This window comes from Paralichthys olivaceus, chromosome 22, assembly GCF_024713975.1.
Source record: "Paralichthys olivaceus isolate ysfri-2021 chromosome 22, ASM2471397v2, whole genome shotgun sequence".
Lineage (NCBI taxonomy): Eukaryota > Metazoa > Chordata > Actinopteri > Pleuronectiformes > Paralichthyidae > Paralichthys > Paralichthys olivaceus.
The window spans coordinates 10,229,324-10,248,306 of NC_091114.1; the positions used below are offsets into that span (position 1 = coordinate 10,229,324).

Here is an 18,983-nt window from a genome sequence, read left to right on the forward strand (position 1 = left end):
ACAACAGACACAGATGTTCCCATTGAGATTTTAGTGCCAGTTTTCTCCAATGGAGATGGGAGGCAGTAAAGATGGCCAAAAGGCCTCGGAAGGGAACACGACGAGTAAATTCACATTGAGGAGCAACTAGAGTTCATAATGCCTCTTGAAAAAGTTTCTCATAAAACACAGCGTTGGAGGTGGAGGGAGTGCTGTGGCTGAGACTGCTGTTGTCGTCTCGAGTTTCTCTCGTAAAAATCAGGAAATGATAATAAGAAAAAACATTTGGGCTGAGGGCAGTAAACCCGCCTCCAAAACCAGAGCAATTTATTCAAGAGGTCATAGGTTCACAACTGATTTATAATTCTCTGTCCATGCCATACTGGCAGTGTGGTGGAAAATAAATGTCCCTATAGCTTCCTCTTGGGTCCGTCTTCTTCTGCCAGTGCGAGTTTCCCCCAATGAAACCTTGGAGTCCATGATACTCGTCCTCTCTGCTCTGGCAGTGGCTGATGTTTACCTCCCGAGTTCAATCATTTTGACACAATCTGCAAAGAGCTAAGCAAAGTAAAGATATATTTTATTTGATAGCGGAGCGCAACACTCTCTGCCAGCCGACAATGAAAGCATCGAGCTGGCGAACAGCGAGATCAGTGTCGTTTTCGTGATCAAAGGGTAGCTGGCTAACGCCGCGGACGGGACCGTTTCCAGAAGAGTGGGCTGTGATGTAGAGCACGAGGCGCCTTTATGGGGAAATGTTGCTCTTTGGAGCTAATCTGTACGGGAATTAGCACGGTACCAGAACCTAGCAGTTAATCCACAGAGCGGCTCTGTTGGCTCCACTGTTTGAATCAGAAGTCGATTCACTCTCCATGCACTGCCGATTCACTCTTTGAATCTGAGCTTTTCCGCTATTTTTCAGGTTTTCTCCGTTGTTGCGAGCATCATGTCGCCTTCAGTGGCGACAGAGCTTCCACACAAATACACCGTCGTTTTAAAATGGAAACAATTTCTATTCAGAGGATTTTTTTCGCTCCATATCAGAAATAATAAAAAAATCATGTGCTGGAATGAAATGAAAATGCAGAATTTAACTGCACAACAGCTGCTTACAAAGACAACACAGTTAGAAACGCTTGTAATTCAGTGTCGATGTCACGTACCAGCTTTTTCTGAAAATGATAACATGATAAGACAAAGCAGGGAACAATCTGTCTGCGAGTATATTACATACAATTTTTTTTATTATGATTTGCTTATACAATCTAGTTTTACATGATCACAAACTAGTCAATGTAGCAAAAGTGATGACACTGAAACAATCTTTAAAAGTAGCCCAGCCATATTTCCACATATCTCATTTTAGTTCTAGTTTCTGCTGTTTCCAAGAATAATAAAACTATTGAATTTTTGAAGGGAACATTCAACTTTCAAGAGTGAGGTGATCGTCCCCCCCCCCCTCACTACTGTGAAGTCTGTGCTTCAATCAGAAATGTGTTTCAAGAGGAATTGTTTGAGTTGTTGACCTTTCACTAACTGTTGTCGCATTTTCTTTGGGTTGCAGCTGCAGAAAAGAGAGCGCTCTTGCCGGTTTTATGTTCAGGTATTTGGACGTAATTTTCCCCATAACTTTGCTGTCACTTTCATTTTTTAACATGCAATTTGAGGTTTGACCTTTTGAAATTCCAAAAGAATGGAAACACAAAGCCACAGTTCTGTATACCAAACTGCAGCTGTGTAGAATCAAATGGTCAAATTTCATTGATATCATTTCAGTGACGTTGCATCCAAGTAAAAACCATCAGTGCCACGATCCCACCCTCATTTAATCACCTGTCGTCATTTAAACCCTGCATGGATGTGTCGTGACGTTCTCCTCCATCTCTAATATGTTTGGCCTGAGCATGAGTCTGAGAAGTTTTGGATTTTCAGATGCCATATAAGCATTGTGGATTTCTCAAGTGTCTCAATCATTATTTTTAAAACCATCACATCAGCACTGATTCTCAGTGAAATAGCCCACATCAGTCCAAAGTAAACCTCTCAGGCATGTAACACACTTCTACATTTCTCAGCAAATGCTTAAAAGCCAAAAAAATGACCTCATTATACCAGGAAGTCAACTTCTAACTACTAACTCAGCCAAAGTTGTGGCATGTTATGATTCTCCCTAATGCATAATACATATGTGTCCTAATTTAAGTGGGTCTCCATCGCCTCACTCAGCTACTTCCCTGGCTACTGAGTGATTTCTGTTGCCCCTGGGGTGACATTTGAGCTGTCGTCAGAATCATTTATACCTTGACAAGAGAACTATGTGAGAAGTTGACATCCCCTGTCCTCCATACAGATTTGTCCAATAAGCCAGATGTTGTTTACATGTGTGCTCTGCAGCGCTCATGTATTTCGCCCGGGTTCCTCTGAGCCAACTATGTATCGTCATGTGATTATGCAAATTACTTCCAAGTGGAATGTACGTGTGTGTGTGTGGTTTAGTGTTTTCACATGTGCAGATGTGTGGTATTCTGTATTTCTTCTTCTGTGAGCAAATGTCACACAGTCGATCACAAAGAACAATTGTTAATTGTCTGTGTAGCCCAAGCCTGATTTAGTTCATTGTTCATCACAACTAAAATATAAAATGTGAGCTACACAGCTGCTTTGTTTGACATATGTTTCCATTACAATGACTATGAGCATTATTCTCTTTCTGTCTTATGATGACTTCACTGCCCAGTTGTTTATTTGTTGTTTTCCCAATTTTAAAGCAGACATATTATACTCAGGTTCTAATAATCAGAAACAAACTCACCACCTTTCCTCAAAGTGTCCATTGCTGCAGCTCCTTGTTTCAGCCTCTGTCGGAAACGCTTGGTTTTAGCTCCTGTCTCTTGATAAAGCCCAGTCTGCTCTTACTGGCCTGCTAACCGTCACTTCCAGCACTTATAGGAAATGTAGGCCTCCGCTCTCACTTTACTTGGCTTTGTGAGAGGATTGGACATTTTGAATGATCAGAACTTTTACATACACACAAAAACCTACAGCACACCAGAGGAAAGAGAAATACTGAAAAAGCATAACATCTCCTTTAAAGTTTTTGTAGGATGAACAAGTGTCCTTGAGGAATTGGGGGAGTCTCAAGAGATGCACCAGCATTATTGGTTTTGGTCTTTTTCAAAGGAGTCATTTCAAATACAGAGACGCTACCATTCACAAGGTTTGTTTATGCCAACATATTTGAACCACTAGCCATTAGTGTGGCTAACGAGGAGAAATGAGATACAGTGCTCCACGGTGTAGTTTACACTTTTTACCGCCTTTGTATTCTGCACTGCCACACGTGGCCGTGCACAAGTGCTCAGCCGTGCACCTTCTCCTCGGTTTGGTCCCCGAGCTATGGGTTGACAAATTCAAACAACAGTGCTGTGCTTTCACTTGACGAACCGGAATAATGGAGGAACATCTGTGGCCTTAGGTAAACACAGGCATCGACTGCACGCGCTGCCAGCCTTTGAGAGACTTTCATCGATTAGGGAAATAGGGCAATGTTTTCTCCAACGGGGCCCTGGTGGCTGACGTAAGTGGGATTAGCAGAGGAATACAAAGCGAACAAGGGGTGCGCCCGCCTCTGCTGTCCCCTCCGTTCAAGGAGAGACCATGCACGTTGCTGCAAAACAGACAGGTGTGGTTGTGTTGAGGGAGTTTCCTAATAGTCCAAAATAATATACAGGGCTTGCGGTTGAGGTGCGGTGATGTGTCTGATGAGGAGTGATTCTCATGTGGGCTTCCATCACAATTTAGTGCTAAACAAGTAGATGGCTCTTGAATTCACACGGTACTGAGGTCTGTCTCATTAAAACATCAGGCACGTTACAATACAGAGAGCGTATTTGCTGTTTCCCATCCTCACAAACTGCAGCAACGACCCTGCTTCCACTGATCCTCTGTAGATAAATCAACGATTTAGTACTTTTGAATCCTTTTCAGTTGTTAACAAACAGTGATATCAGCTGTATGTCACAGCCAATTTAATCCCACTGAACAGAATTTGGCCTTGATAAAGCCACAGAGCATGTAATGATCAACTCCCTGTGTTCTGAATTCCCCCTTCAGGAGTGTTCTCTCTGTTGTGCTCTTTGATTTTGAATAAACTTGATAAAAATGGCGGCCTTCCTGCCGTGCCTTTCGGTCCTGTTAATGGCAGCTTGTTTATAGGCAGTGACATTATGGTCAGCCAATTACTGTGATTATTTCCATACATGTTGTATCAAGCTAAAATCAAACACGCTCGCTTTGAAATAGCTTCACCCCCCTGCGGCCATTTATTTTGTTTCAAGTTGAAGATGTGGGATTTACAGTAAACGACGCCCTGCTTCAACACATAAAAGATCAAAATAATGTTTTGTGCCTTAGTAAAAGCCAAGTGAGTGTGAATTTTGCGGGGCACAGGGAGGATATTGAGCTCCGACCCCTCATTAAAATGACAAGTTTGCGTGCAAAAATGAGCCGTGGGAGCGTCACGGTGCAGAATGACCTCAGAGCAGGCGAAACGGAGGGAGGCTCCTCGTTCGAGAACGTAACGAGATGATAAAATTTCCCTGGTAGTCAATTTCTTGAAAGATGAAGATAACCACATTCTCATAAACAGAGACCCCCTCATCCGGCCGTCAGTGCAGAGTTCTGCCTGAATAATCTTTGTGAGCTGTCTCTGCTCACAATAAGGAGACTGGAAATATCTCACAAAGCATTCAGGGATTTGTTGAGAACATTTGCTGTATAATTTGATATATATTTGAGTGTTTTTAATGAGATTTCTGGATTTTATTTATGCACATATAGTGCATACTTGAATAAAAGGCTTGATGACTATGTTCATTAAAAGCTGGGTGAAGGCAAGGTGAAAACTACTGTGTGGGTGTGGAATTAACTGCACTCAAATTTACCCTGTGGAGTATTTGACCACTGTTAACACTATGGATCTATTCGTGCTTTTATCAGTGGATCCTGGTTATAGGTTTTTCTGTCTTGTGAGAAGATAACAAGCTTGCAAATATCAATGTGATCATTTATATTATTGTTTATTTCCAACACTAAATACATCTATGCAATATAATGTTAATTTACCAGTATGCTCTTTACAGTTTCAATTTTAGACGAAAAAAAAGTTTTAAATATGCAAAGAGAAGCTATTGTTTGTACTCTCAGCAATGACTGCAGTTTACAAACTTTTGTGCAAGAAATGTCAAAAGTCAGTGACAGTAGTCATACATCGAATGACAGAATGGACTCAAAACATCACTTGAAATGCCGTCCTTCACTTTGACATCACGCGTTGCCGAAATGCATTGTGGTAATGCTGCATCGCGTATGTGCAGCAGCGGAGGCAATCATATCACGTTAGGTCAAACACAGGGCCTGTCTGACATATGCACATTTAGCAGAGAAGGAGCAACATCATCATTCATTCGTTCTCATGTTTCCAGCATCCGGGAAAAAGGAAAGTCTGCTATTCACTCTCTTTTTAAGCTCTGCTCATTGGTCCAGTATGTGCAGTATGGTGCACTGCTGCTTATGTGTTTCAACCCTGTGTACTTGTTTTTAGCAGTGCATTGATTCTGCGGCCCAGGCAATAAACTGTGATTGTAGTGCACACCCACCGTCACAAGTGCCACTCCTGTAAATTAAGGAAATGAAAGCAACAAATAGTGTTAATAGTTCAAAAAAGAAGAACATTGAGGAGTTTGTGTTGTGATATCTGCATGTTACTGATTTTAAAAGCTAATTAAAATAGCAAGAGATCCGCAAACTTGTAAGAAAAAGGTATTTCTCCTCTGTAAGTCTGTTTCAAACAAAGTCCTGCCTCTCTCCAGTTGAGGCAGGTGGCTGTTGGGGGAAAAGTGCGGTAGTGCGATGAAAACTGAGACATAAGACAAGAGGCACAAAGGTAATCCCTCAGTAGCTCACATACAGTACACAGACACCACCTCCCGCTAAGAGAGAGGTTTCATGAAATATTAAGGAAGAATGCTGCAGAGATGCTCAAAGAAGACAGATGATTTGGCAAGCCGGTAAAATAAAACGGGCAAAAGAGAGGCAGAAATGATGCAACAGCTAGAAGAGGACAGCGGGAACAAGATATCCCACCTTGTTTGTGTTGTTGTGTGTGTTTTGTTTCACCTGCTTTTGAGATCAGCCTTCAACTTCAGCGAGAGAAAAGCAAGTGAGGGGAACCAACTGGTGAGCAGGGAGAGGGGGGACGGGAGCCGAGTGCACACAAGCCAGAAAGGGATGCAAAGGGAGATCAGCCTCCGCCAGAATCAATTTCCCAGACCCAGAGTTCATTTCATCAATCAGCACACAGATGGAAGCACAAACACACACACACACACACACACACACACACACACACACACACACACACACACACACACACACACACACACACACACACACACACACACAGCATGGTGTGGGCTTGAACCCTTGCCAGGCGAACAGTAATGTACAGCTCAACCCGTCCTTCCCTCTGCATGGTTATAAACGGCCTGTGCACTGCAGCGTTTCACCACCGAGTCGTCATCCTCGTTCCGAGCGCTGCATTCCAGCAGTGAGTCCATTCAACGATTAGCATTTCCTCATGTACCAGGAAGCGGAATACATTTATTTTTTTCACATTCGCTCAGCAAAGGAAAGTACGGAGTTTGCAGCAGCAGCAGACTGAGCTGCTCCATTTGACAGATGGAGTGGCAGTGTGCTAATAGCGGTAAAATAGCAGCAAGCCCCCGTCACATCTCTGCCATGCAACCCGCACAGAGTGTGATGATGGTGGTAGTGGTGTGCTGCTCGGGTGCACCACCCCCTCTCCCCCGCCCACTCACCCACACTCACCCATTCCTCTGTGTTTTCTCCCACCGAGGCTGAAAATGATGCCGCTCTCACTGATCTCATAAAATTTTGCAGAACGAGCCCAACGTTTTTCAGAGTGTAATTTGCCTGCGCTGGGAGAAACGCAATTCCCCATATGGGAGCGGATTACATGGAGGAAACACAAACACATACGGGCAGAGTTCTGGCACTGAAATGGCATCGTAACAAAAATCAAAAATGACATCCTAATACACTGGCCCTCATAAAACATAAAATATAAAAATGCCATTTCCAGGTTGCGTGTTGTTTAACCAGCCAACCTAAAATAATGTAAATTCATTATTAACCTTCGTAGCTTTGACATTTTTGTTTCCTCCAAGAAGCCACGTTATTTTAACAGAATTTGACATGTTGATAATTGAGGTTTAAAGGTGCTGGTAGGTTCTGCTCAGCTAAGCAAACTGGCGGCAGCTTCATATTTAACATTCTTCTCATGTAACTTAGACAGAAAGAGAATGAAGGCGTTTTCGACCTGTGGTGTCGGGGTCTGAGGGTCTGGACCAAACTAAGTTGAAAGCAACCCGAGTGTATTTTCTAGAAACAGAAAACAGATTCATTTCACGCCGATGAAGCTTAAGTCGTCTGGAGCCAGTAGGAGAGTAATGCAATCATTTGTTTTAACCTCAGTTACACTACAACGCTGTCAACATCATCTGTCTTCATGAGTGTTTTTGGATGCGCGTGTTGGATCAAACTGAAACCATCCGTCAACCGTCAAGGCCCCAGAAAATGTCTTTGAGATATTTTCGTGGCTTTTTTCTATGAAATCAAAGACAGGGATTTAACATAGGGGAGGGATTTGGAGTTTAAAATTAAGTGGGACTGAAGCTGTATAGTGAACATTAGTCATTGCTTTTTGCTTCTGTGGACAAAAAGGAGATGGATGTTTTTTATCCTGAATGTCAGGCTGTGCTTCCTTTGACAACACTGAAGCATTTCTGTGAACCCAGATCGTAAATATTACAAACATCCGTGCTGCTTTTTAAGTTAAGAGACACTTATAGTTTGTGTTTAGAAGGAAAGGGTGCCTGGACAAATGTTAAATCTGTGATGACATTTCACTGACTTAACATAAACATCTGCCCCTGGTTGCAGAATCTTGTCGGAAAAGTGTTTGATGCTGGATAGGAAAAATAAGTGAGGGCTTTGATGTAAAAACATGTGAATATGCTTTTTTGACATTCATTTAACACCAGAGCTTTGGCTGGGAAGTTTAAAATATACACATTTAAAAATATTAAACCACAACATCCCAGAGGAAAAATAAATGAAGGACATGTCATCGCTTGTCCTCAATGAAAGCTTTAGTGCCGTTTGTCACACAGATGGATGAACAAAACACTCAGGGACACGAGGTAATAACACAAAAAAGGCGTTTTTCAAACGATCTAGCTGGAGCTGGAGCTATTTTACTTGTCTAAGTTGTAAACTATTTTACAGAAAAAAGACATAAAAGACGCTTCAGTTGTATGTACAGTTTTGTGACGGAGCACCAGTAATTGTCCCTGCACAAGGACCAGGTTTGCCTCAGAATTTCCTTGCACACAATTTGACCGTCTCTTGTTCAGCCTTCAGAAGAATGTTTGGCAACAGGAAAATGCTTTCCCTTCTGGCCAACACTAAAGGACACATTTTTCTTACTACATCGTACATGTTGTGCTTGCGCCCAAGTTGAGAGAGAGCACGCTGTTAATTAGATTTAAACGAGAGCAGTTTTTACATGGAGATTTTCAGTAGTAAAAATGTAATTGAATCAAAAGTTTCTTCCTATCCAGCTCTGTCTAACACACTGATTTACAGAAATCAAATAATATAGCAATATACACTTTTGCAGAAGTTTCACCTTCTGTCCGGTTCATCCCAAATGCCTGTCCCGCTCCTCTAATCCAAAGCCTCCGTCTGTTCCCTTCTAATGTTTTGGATCATTATCTCACTGTAAAAGTGTCCGTCTCCCTGTCTTACTTCTTTTATAACAGTTTGACAGAGAGTTTAACATTTGTGATAAAAAAAAGTTGCTATTGCTGCAGTGACGCTTTAAATTAAAGATATGATATTCAACAATTCATTATGAAACTATCTAAAACAATATTCAAACCCAGAGAATGAAGAATCAAGCCCAATGAGACAACACTGCATAGTCACATGATACATTCAATGGTTTGAAGGGGACACATTTGTCATGCTGTATGCTTGTTAACGGTAATGAATAATGTGCGTCACCATGATTCGGTAATCTCCTCCATGTCTAGATAATGCACTGTGAACGTGTCTGTATGTGACGGCCTGTAAGAAAACACGTCTTTACTGATTGTTGCCCATAGAAAAACCTTTATTAGCCTTTTGATTATCAATTCATCCGTTAGATATTCCGTCCTCATCACGTCCCTTTTTGAACGTCTCTTGTGCATGTGATAAAAAGCGAGAGGGCAACTCTGCAAGTCCATCAGCCCTTTCTCTGAGGAACCATTTTGGCTTCTTTTTTTTTTTTAAGAAGTGCAGAGGAATAATAATAATAAAAAAAAAAACGTTGCGGTTGTGAACGAAGACGGAAAAAAATGTCAGTGCCTGAAGAAAAAGAGCTCCTTAATTGAGAGTGAATCAACCTCTGCCTTTAGCTGAATGTCAAAGGGTGTGAATAGAGATTGGCTGCAGATAATGAATAATTACCTGTGTGTGTGTGTGTGTGTGTGTGTGTGTGTGTGTGTGTGTGTGTGTGTGTGTGTGTGTGTGTGTGTGTGTGTGTGTGTGTGTGGGGCTGTTCTTGTATACAAGCAGGTGTAAAGGTGTGTTTTCACTCATTCTCTCTCCATGTTTGTGTGTCTGTGTGTGTGGGCAGCTTAATGTGTGCAGTTTAAGCTTTGAATAAGGAAAAGCCAGCTGGTGCTATTTGAAATGTGAATTGAAAACACGCGTCCGTCTCTCCTCACGATCACAGAGATTCCAAACAAACCCACAACTTAACGTGAGAAGGTAATTGGAGGTTTCCATAACACTTACACCATGTGACTCAAAGAGTTTTTGTTTTTGTATTATTCTTTTGGATCAGGAAATCATTTGATACACTGGAGCACCAGATTTTTCTTGTTGCCTCTAGCTTTATCCTCATGCTGTTTTGGAGTCACACCGAAACTCTTATTCCCTCTCATAATCCGGTGATCAACCGGGGGGGGGGGGGGATCTAAGCGAAGTTCAGTGAGTTATGTGGCGTGACATTTTTCTGTACATCACAGCTTCCGTCGTCGAGGTGTCTTCGTGTGTAAAGTGGCTTTTGAAGAAATGTAAAGGGAGCATAAAACATTTCAGCACAATTTTACTCACATGTATGATTTTCTCTGCAGAGTTGCTATTATCAGCCATTCAGGAAATTTCTCATAATTGTGCATTTGACCACCTACCGCACTGTAATGACTTGGAAATAGCTTTCTTCCAAGGGCAGCCCGGCTCGTTTTGCTCTTCAGTGCAGTGGTACTGGGAATGAATTGCATCGCTTGACCAATTAGTATTCCATCCATAAATCTTGCCATTGGCATTTTTAAATCTTTAATGGCTCTTAATTTTTCATCTTGTCTTGAGAGCGCCCCTGTTTCTTTCTTGCTTACTTGCCTCAGCATTGTTGCAGGGAGATTAAAGAAGACATAATAGTTGTTCAATGCCATTAATATGCAGAAAAGATTTCAGCTGAGTGGTCGCAGATGGCTGCTACCGGCACAAACCTTCTACAGCCACTGGAATGTTTTAAGTGTTGTGGCATGCTTTTTTTTTGTTGTGTACTGTGATTGTCTGCATGGAGGGAACATTTGTTACACCAATTACACATTCTTGCCTCAGGTCATGTAAGAATTGGCCTGTAGTCTTGTAAGTATTGGCTCTGATTCATTTACATGATTAATTCCCCCTGTAGACAAAAAGGAAACGGCAACAAAAACAAGCGAACAACATCTCCAGTGCCATTACAGATTCAGGTGTCGCTGCTGCTGTGGCTGATGATCCATGTCCAAAAGCATAACTTGTAAATGAACTGGAAATAAGGTCATGGATGTTGTCAGTGCAAAGCTGATTTTCAGTCCAAATGAAAAAGACGGGAGAAAAGACCCCTTCATGCCTCTTCCTCACACAATCCCACAGGATTGTATGATTATTTTATTTTCAGTTGTGAACTCTCTTTCATCCCCCTTCACTCAAACCATTTTAACAAATCACCATGCAAACAAAAGCAGCCAGTTGCACGCCCGCTCCTTTTTACTAAATCAATGGTTTGGATTCCGCAGGCCATGGTGGAGACGGTCAACAATTTGCTGCAACCGCAGGCCCAGGCGGCGTGGAGGGAGCTGAGCACGGGCGAGCAGCTGAGGGCCGCCACCATGCTGCTGGACACGGTGGAGCAAGGCGCCTTCGTCCTCGCCGATAACCTGCTGAAGACGGACATTGTGCAAGAGAACACCGAAAACATCCGTGAGTATAGAGAAACTATGCTAACGTTGCTTATTCTGCTCCAACGTTTTCCATATTAGGTATTTTGCTAATATTGAATCCATATAATAATAACTTGGTTTATATAAGACCTTACAAGGCCGCTTACTTGCAGTAAAAAGCAACAGTTACACCAAAAGCGCAGGAGAACTGAGAGAACATCCTGTCACATCTGGGTCTTAATGACCTGACTCATGTGCATGTAACACTTCCTTGCTCTATGGAAGTCATTGGATCACTCCCCTGTCCATTCGTTTGTTTGGTAAGCAAGATTATGCAAAAACTGCTGGATGGATTTAACACGGTAACTGGTGGAAGGATGCGGTTTCCAACACATTTTGGTGCGGAAGTGGAGAGTTTTCATTCTCTTGATATCCCAGGGTGTAATTGATCAAAAAAATCAGGCACATTTCTTGGAATGATTTCTAGAAGTTTGTGCAATATGCTGCAGCTTGATTAAATTTCAGGAGACTGTTGGATGCAGGTATTCACTCAATTATCTGTCATTCTCATACAAATGAAGAAACCAAAAAAAAATTAAGTTTATCATTCTAGTTTTAACTGAAAAGAAAAGAAAGTGGAGTCATACGACATATTGGTGCTTCAGGATTACTGGTGAACACATGCAATAATTACAAAAGGCATCATATGTTTTTAGCTTGCGTAATTACGTGCCTTCCTATGCCACCTTTTTTATTTAAATCACACATCCTCTCTGTCTTGTTTCATCGATTTTCAGTTTCAAAATAAACTGCCGTCAAATTAGATGCATTTATTGCTCAATAAGGTTGATAATTTCTGGGCTAATATCAGTTCTGTGCATCCCCACGATTCTATGTATTATTTATGTAACACATGGAACAGAATAGTATCAGCATCTTTTTTTTATTTGTCAGGGAGGAAAACAGTAACAGCTGAATTCTTGCAAGCACTGTACCTTTTAATCTTGGTTTCTTCATTTGTATGAATAAACTAATCAGATCATTTCTCCTCAAGTTGCTGGAGAACAGATTATTAGCTCAGCTGGAAGACTCAGCATGACCACTTATTATATTTGGCGCTAATTTTCATGAGATCACTGTTTGGTCCTTGTGATGTCTTCCTCACTTGTGAAGTGTCTCATCCTTCACTGGTCCTGTCCATCGTCGTGGGGTCACAGAGTTCACCATACTGCTATTGATCCACGGTGCTGTCATATCGACAGCCGAGCACTTGAGGCTGAGGAGCAAGTGTGAAGGTCACTGGATTAATGCCGGCTCCCCCACAGGAGGTGGGGTTTGGCAGGGCTTCTTATGGCTGACGGCAGTTAGCTGTAAATTGACAATTATCTCAAATGATTGTGTTTATATTCGTGTCAATTATTAGCTGGAATTAACCACTAGTCGTGCAGATCAGGGATCAGTGCTCATTACTCGGCGTATAAATACCGTGCGAGCACAGATAATGGAACTTCTGTCGTTACCATTTTCCCCCAGTGAGGCTTTTTGAAAACTGGATACATCAGTTGTTGAAAAGTAGAATTTATTAAATCTGCGGGTTTGCATTGAGAATCATTTACACAGCATAAAATAAAATGGAATTGAATAACTTTTCACAGACAGTGGCTACTGGGGCAAAGGGAATTAAGAAAGAATAATGTTATGATGTATTGCCCTCGTCTCTGAATGCGCTTTTTTTTTTTTTTTCAAGTTCTGCTGCCATGGCAACCTAAAAATATAGGTCTACTGACTTAAAAGGAAGCAATCGTAAGGAGAATTAATAAAATGGATTTTATTGTATCTGGCACACAATTCATCTGGGTAAGGAGATTCTTGGCTTGTTTGAAGGTGGGAATGAGACGGTGCCTGCACAGCTTTATAGCGCATAGTGCTAGCCTGGTTAATTATGTGCTGGTGACATGTTTACTAGGCCTTATCTCTGTGTTTGCTCGGCTCATTTTTTTCAGCCGGTTGGCTCCTGCAATCCCTCATGCCACGCAGGGTAGTTAAATGAGGGCAAGGAGGCCCATTTAAACATTGATAATCCCTGCAGCGGCTAATTATTGATCTCTCACACTGAATTACAAGCAAAGCGAAGGGTGACATGTATGCAGGTGTACTGTAGCTCGCACACAATGCACCTGGTGCCACTTTCTCCGATGGAGCCGGTTTACCAATATTAAACCGTAAGAATGCCTCGTTCCAATTTTAGACTTAAGCCGATAATGAGATCTATTTTCTTTGCTCGCAGAGAAAAAGGATGTTTCCTCACCCATTGTGTCGGCGTTTGTGTTCACACGTCACAGTGCATGTGCTCGTCTAGGGCTTTGTCTGCACGAGAGGGTGCTTCACTCTCTGCATGATAATCTTAGGAACAGATTTCTGCCGATTAGCATGTTATTTAAACCGGCTTTGAAGGTATAGCCTTTGGGTCCAACAACTACTATGGCATCAAAGAAATTCCCCAAAGCCCATCGTAAGCTCTTTTACACAACCACACAGGGGAAGGAGAATGAGAGCGAGGGAAGAAAAATGCTCCCTTTCTTCTGAAGGCAGGCCTGGAATCCAGGGAATGGTGAGCTATCTGGGGTATTGTCTTAGCTAAGTTGAATAGGAATGTATCACCAACCCCCCCCCGGCCTTTGCAAAAGCACAAGAGAATGTTCATACAAAGTTTTTTTTTTTTAATAGAAAGTATTGGAAGCCTTGATATGAGCACAGATACAATGGACGGATTGAATGTGGCCTCCCTTGTACCTTTTCACCGGCACTAATCTTTATCAAAGTGAGAGGTGTCATGGTCTGTTGACACGTCAGCTGAATGTCTCATCAGGACGAGTGGAGTTTCTATTTCTCACGACTTGACTTCAAGTTGAGATTGTCCTCTCAAGGTTAGTGTGCCAGACACTTTGTGCTGCTGTTGCAATGATAGCTGTGAGTAGATGTAGGTACATCCTGGTTGGACATGTGAAGGTACCCTGCATTATGTTTCGTCTCAAAGCACTGGCCAGAAAGAATAAGACTGTTTATAAAGATGGTGTCTCCTCTTCCTCCCACGATCCATAAATCAAGCTAAAATATCAGAAATAAGAATTCTAACATCCTAAAATGACCGAACCGTATTAGAAGAATGTATTTTTAATTCAAGGCTACTTTGACTTTGTAGTTCGGTCCATTTCCCATCCTTTAGCATGGTAGTGTTATGGTTTATGACTCTTGACATCATATTTAGGAAGAAACAATAATTATAGTGACACTGTAGATTCAGGAATTTACTACTTTACACAAAAAGGTGTTTGTGGTTGGATCTGGAAGGAAAGGTTGTGGTGTATGTGTGAGCAGCAGAAGCAAACCTTGATAATTATACACAAATATTAATAATAACAAATACAGCACATAAGGGGTGATTTGAGGTGATGGAAGAAGATGCAGCTGTTGACATGAAATCAGCGCAGTACCAGAGATGTCAGATTAAAATACTCATGGACCTGTATAAATAAGATTGGAAACGACTTGTCAGCTGGTAGTCGGACACTGATGGATGAGCCGGTGACTGTGAGAGATGGATGAAACAGCTGGTTCCAGTTAACCAATGCAAGCTTCCGTCATCTGTCGACGACTTGTCAGAGAAATATCTTAGTTCAACTCTTCTTTTAAAGGAAACATATTCCGCTCATGTTCAGGTTGAAAGTATTATTTTGTGTTATAAAATGTTTACTGTGGACTTTTGAACTTTACAACACAAAATACTGGAAAAGCATCGTACGTGTTGTTTTTTTTAATTTTTAGATTATGTACATTTGTTTCAATAGCATTGACTACATTTCAGAAAATGGCAGATTTTATGCAAAAATGACGTCCTCATCAGAAACTGCAGCATCATTATGTGTATCCACAAGTGAGATTCTGCCCCAGTGCTGGCAGATTGTTTCCTCACAGCCTGGCTTCTTCCGCTCACCTCTTATTCCTGAATATGAGAGTTGTGCTGTTCGTCTCCTCTCCAGTGCTGTCATGAATCAGCGGATTCATCCGAGTGCATTTAGGAGGTAGCGTGACATTTAGGAATGCCTCGACTTCACACAGGTCACAGGTACTTGAGATTAGAGCACACTCCGCTCTTTTATTAAACCGAATTGTATCGTAGTATAATAACTTTGACGGAATGAGCTTCTTCTTTCAGCCCGGCTCATATCAGCAGCTCATTTTCCTCTGCTGTATGACGCCGGAGTCTTTGAACCATAAATTAGAAGCTCGCTTCAGACACAACAGCTGTTGAGTTGCCGCAGAGGCAAGCTCGTCTTCCCTTGCTGGTGTTTATCTCCTCCTCGTATCTCTCGCTCTCTGCTCTTCATGAGAAGAAGGTTCCTTGAAATGAAAGCATTTTTTTTCTTTTTTTTTCAAAGGGCAAAGACAACGTTTGTAGTTAGTTGTTTTTTTACAGTTTAAGAAGAAACAGCCTCAACCGAAGCCTGATAATCACTTAATTATAAAGTCTATAGTGAGACACTGACCTCCACCTGCACAAAGAGAGCTGAGAGCGAGGCGGGCCCTCAAAGTGGTGAGATTCAAGAAAGGATGTGTCACGTTTAGTGCCAGTCGGAGATGCACTGATTAATAACAATCAGCTCCTACAGGAGGATGTTTGAATCAGTCAAGTGGCTGAAGATGTGTGTGAAGTTTGCTGCTGTCTCGTGTAGTTGTTAGGTCTTTATGTGATTTGAGGGATGACAGGTGCTTCAACAAAGAGGCCAGGTGCAGAGCATAAGAATCACATCATTTAATTTAACACTTAGATTTTGATGTTTGTGCATTTTATTATGTTTTAGATTGAGCATAATGTGACTGTACCAGGCAATGTTACAGCCTGGTGCATGTGATGGGGATGGTGAAAGGTAGAGAAAGAGGAATTGGTCATGACCTGTGAGAATCGATGTCTTCAAATGTGTCATGTGTATTCTTTACAGATTGCACTTTTTACTAGTTTAGTGCATCATAGAAAATAACATTGATCACTCAATGTCTTGTTGCCTGTGTGTGTGTGCGTGCGTGCGTGTGTGCGCAGAACTGGAGGTTGCAAGAATGAGCACAGATGGAAACTTACCTGATCTGAAGTTCCCACAAACCGGAGGACAAGGCAACTCCATCCACCTTTCTGCGAACACACTAAAGCAGCACGGACGAAATGGTGAGTAGTCGGTTTCTCATTTTTATTGCTCTCCTATTGTTGGTTTGAAGTTTGGTTTGATCATTTTACAAACTGACGGTGAAATAAATTGTTTTTTATTGTATTACTTGAAAAAAACTTCAAGTGATCCTCTGTAATTAATCAAACTTCCCTTTTGTAATTTTTCTCTTTTCCACTTCTGGATGTGACATTGAACGGTGCTGCGATGGTTTTGTTGAAATTTCATTACTCATGCCGTAGAATCGCTTTCTAACTGCTGCCCCAGATCCTTGGTTGGGCTGCATATAAAGAACAGGAATAGCTCTGCCACTTTTAAATAACGCCCTGGCTGAAGCACTCTTTATGTTCAAGTGCGGCATCTAAACTGTAAACGAGGCAGTTAGACACAATACATGACCATCTTCAGGAACAACGCAGACCCATTTTTAGACTTTATTATCAACGCATGCAAATCAGAATCAAGCTGCGCCCGCTGCCTCTCCAATAGATGACTTCGTCCACGTCCAGCCGCGCCCGAGCGCATCATTAAAGCAGGGTGGCGGATATTTCCCCCGTCATCCGGCGCCGTAGCACCCAAATTGTTTTCTTTTCATCTGAGTGAGTGATCTCGGTAGCGGCGGGAGGCAACTTTCTTTCATATCAGTGCTCGAAAGTGAGACAGCAGGAGGGGAAGGAGATGTGTAGCAGAGAGAAAGAGAGGGGGAAATTATTAACAAGAAAAATGCTTGCTTTTGTTGGTGCAAATAGAAAAGTGGTAACCGCGTTCTTTGAATACTAAATTGAAATCAATGTTTGTTGATGTAGCGACGGCTTCTCCTGTTTTTCCATTTTTCCTTTGTGGTTTTTTTTTTATCGCCGGCCCTGACACTGGTTTCTGTTTTGACAGTTTCACTGTATACACTTTTTGATTCCTGTGTTTACAACACTTCTGCTGAGGGATTGTTTCCAGTATTGTTATTTACAGAATTCCCCAAGTGTTGCTGAAGCTCAGCAATTCAATTTATAAGCCATTTAAGTAGTATATATCTGGGCTGCTTGGATGGAAGAACCATCAGACACATTCTTGTCACGTTAGTTCTTATATGTTGGACTTGTAGTTCAAACATAAAGGGAACTTAAAGCTACAATATACAGTTATATTGAGACGATAGAGTGTTTACAGCTCGAGTAAGGCTGTTTAATGTGTGAACATGACATTGACCCAGAGGCCGGTGTAAAGGCTGGTCTGTCAAGTTTACCACAGCTTATTGCAATTCCTTCAACACCAGCAGAACGCAATCTAATTGTCCTGATGACCTGCAACACACGCCAGAAGCAGCACCCGTTTCCTTCCTTGGCTCTTGAATCTCGTTATCTGTCCAAGTTGACATTTTCATCAGATGTTTTTTCGTCCTGAGATATTTGCTTTTTTCAAGTTTTGCATCCGTCATTTGTTAGATTCATAATTTTCCTGTTGTATTCTCACATGGGCTCTCTGATATTTTCCAGACATTCTGAAAAGGGGCTGTCAGGGAAGGTTTTGGAAAATGTCCTCAATAACAGACTCAGACATTTGTGTTCTCTCTGGAAAATATCAGGAAAATGTCTGAACTTCTGTTCTAAATCTTGCCTATGCAACAAGGTGAGCTAGTTTGCACCCCACTATTTAAGATTAAGGGAACTGGCATGTGCGGAGGCTTGAGCCGCCCTGCATTAGCCGCAGGTTTGATTTCGACCCAGCCCTTTGCTGCGTGTTTTTCCCCACATTCTCTCCCCCCATTTCACAATGAATGCTCCAAATTATAAATAAATATATAGAATAAATATATATATATATATATATATATATATATATAATAAAAATCTTAAAAAGCAGCATATTAATTGCAATGATTTGAAAATGAAAGTTTCAACACACACATTTGAACATATTGTTTATTCTGACTCAACCTCTGCTCCAATGGTCCTCTTGCAGGTGAGATTCGGATTGCTTTCGTTCTGTACAAACACATCGGCATCTACCTTTCAACGGAGAATGCCAGCGTGAAGCTGGGCAGTGAAGCCCTGGCGACCAACTACTCCCTCATCGTGAACTCACCGGTAATCACGGCGGCCATTAACAAGGACTCTAACAAGGTCTACCTCTCTGACCCAGTCATTTTCACCATCAGGCACCTCCAGGTAATATTCTGCATCTGTGTGAGTCTGTTTTTACTTTGATGTTACTTCCTCTGCCTGTAATATGTTTTATGTCTCTCTCTCTTAAACTGTCTTGATTGAACCATTCCATCACGATTTTCTTTATCCCTGAGGCGCAACAAAAACGCACAAATCCCATCTCAAAGCGAGAAAATTGAGTTAGAATGAGGAAGTTTTGTTCAAAGAAATGTGTGAAGAATTAAATCGTGCAAAACAAAATTGCTCACAAGGTGTTGCCGGGGATGCATGTTGTTGTTTATTAGTTT

At 41.7% G+C, this 18,983-nt stretch overlaps 1 protein-coding gene across 30 annotated transcripts in view; it reads left to right on the forward strand.

Moving 5' to 3' along the window:
* LOC109634912 (adhesion G protein-coupled receptor L3-like) overlaps positions 1–18,983 on the forward strand; it is a 226,534-nt gene that overhangs the window by 169,874 nt on the left and 37,677 nt on the right. For 25 of the 30 annotated variants that reach the window (XM_069518370.1, XM_069518369.1, XM_069518368.1 and 22 more), the window contains 4 exons: positions 1,544–1,582; positions 11,175–11,358; positions 16,417–16,539; positions 18,494–18,699. In XM_069518370.1, coding sequence (XP_069374471.1) covers positions 1,544–1,582; positions 11,175–11,358; positions 16,417–16,539; positions 18,494–18,699 — 552 coding nt within the window. The remainder of the gene's footprint in view (positions 1–1,543; positions 1,583–11,174; positions 11,359–16,416; positions 16,540–18,493; positions 18,700–18,983) is intronic. The other 5 variants (XM_069518374.1, XM_020095748.2, XM_069518380.1 and 2 more) reach the window with 1 other exon arrangement.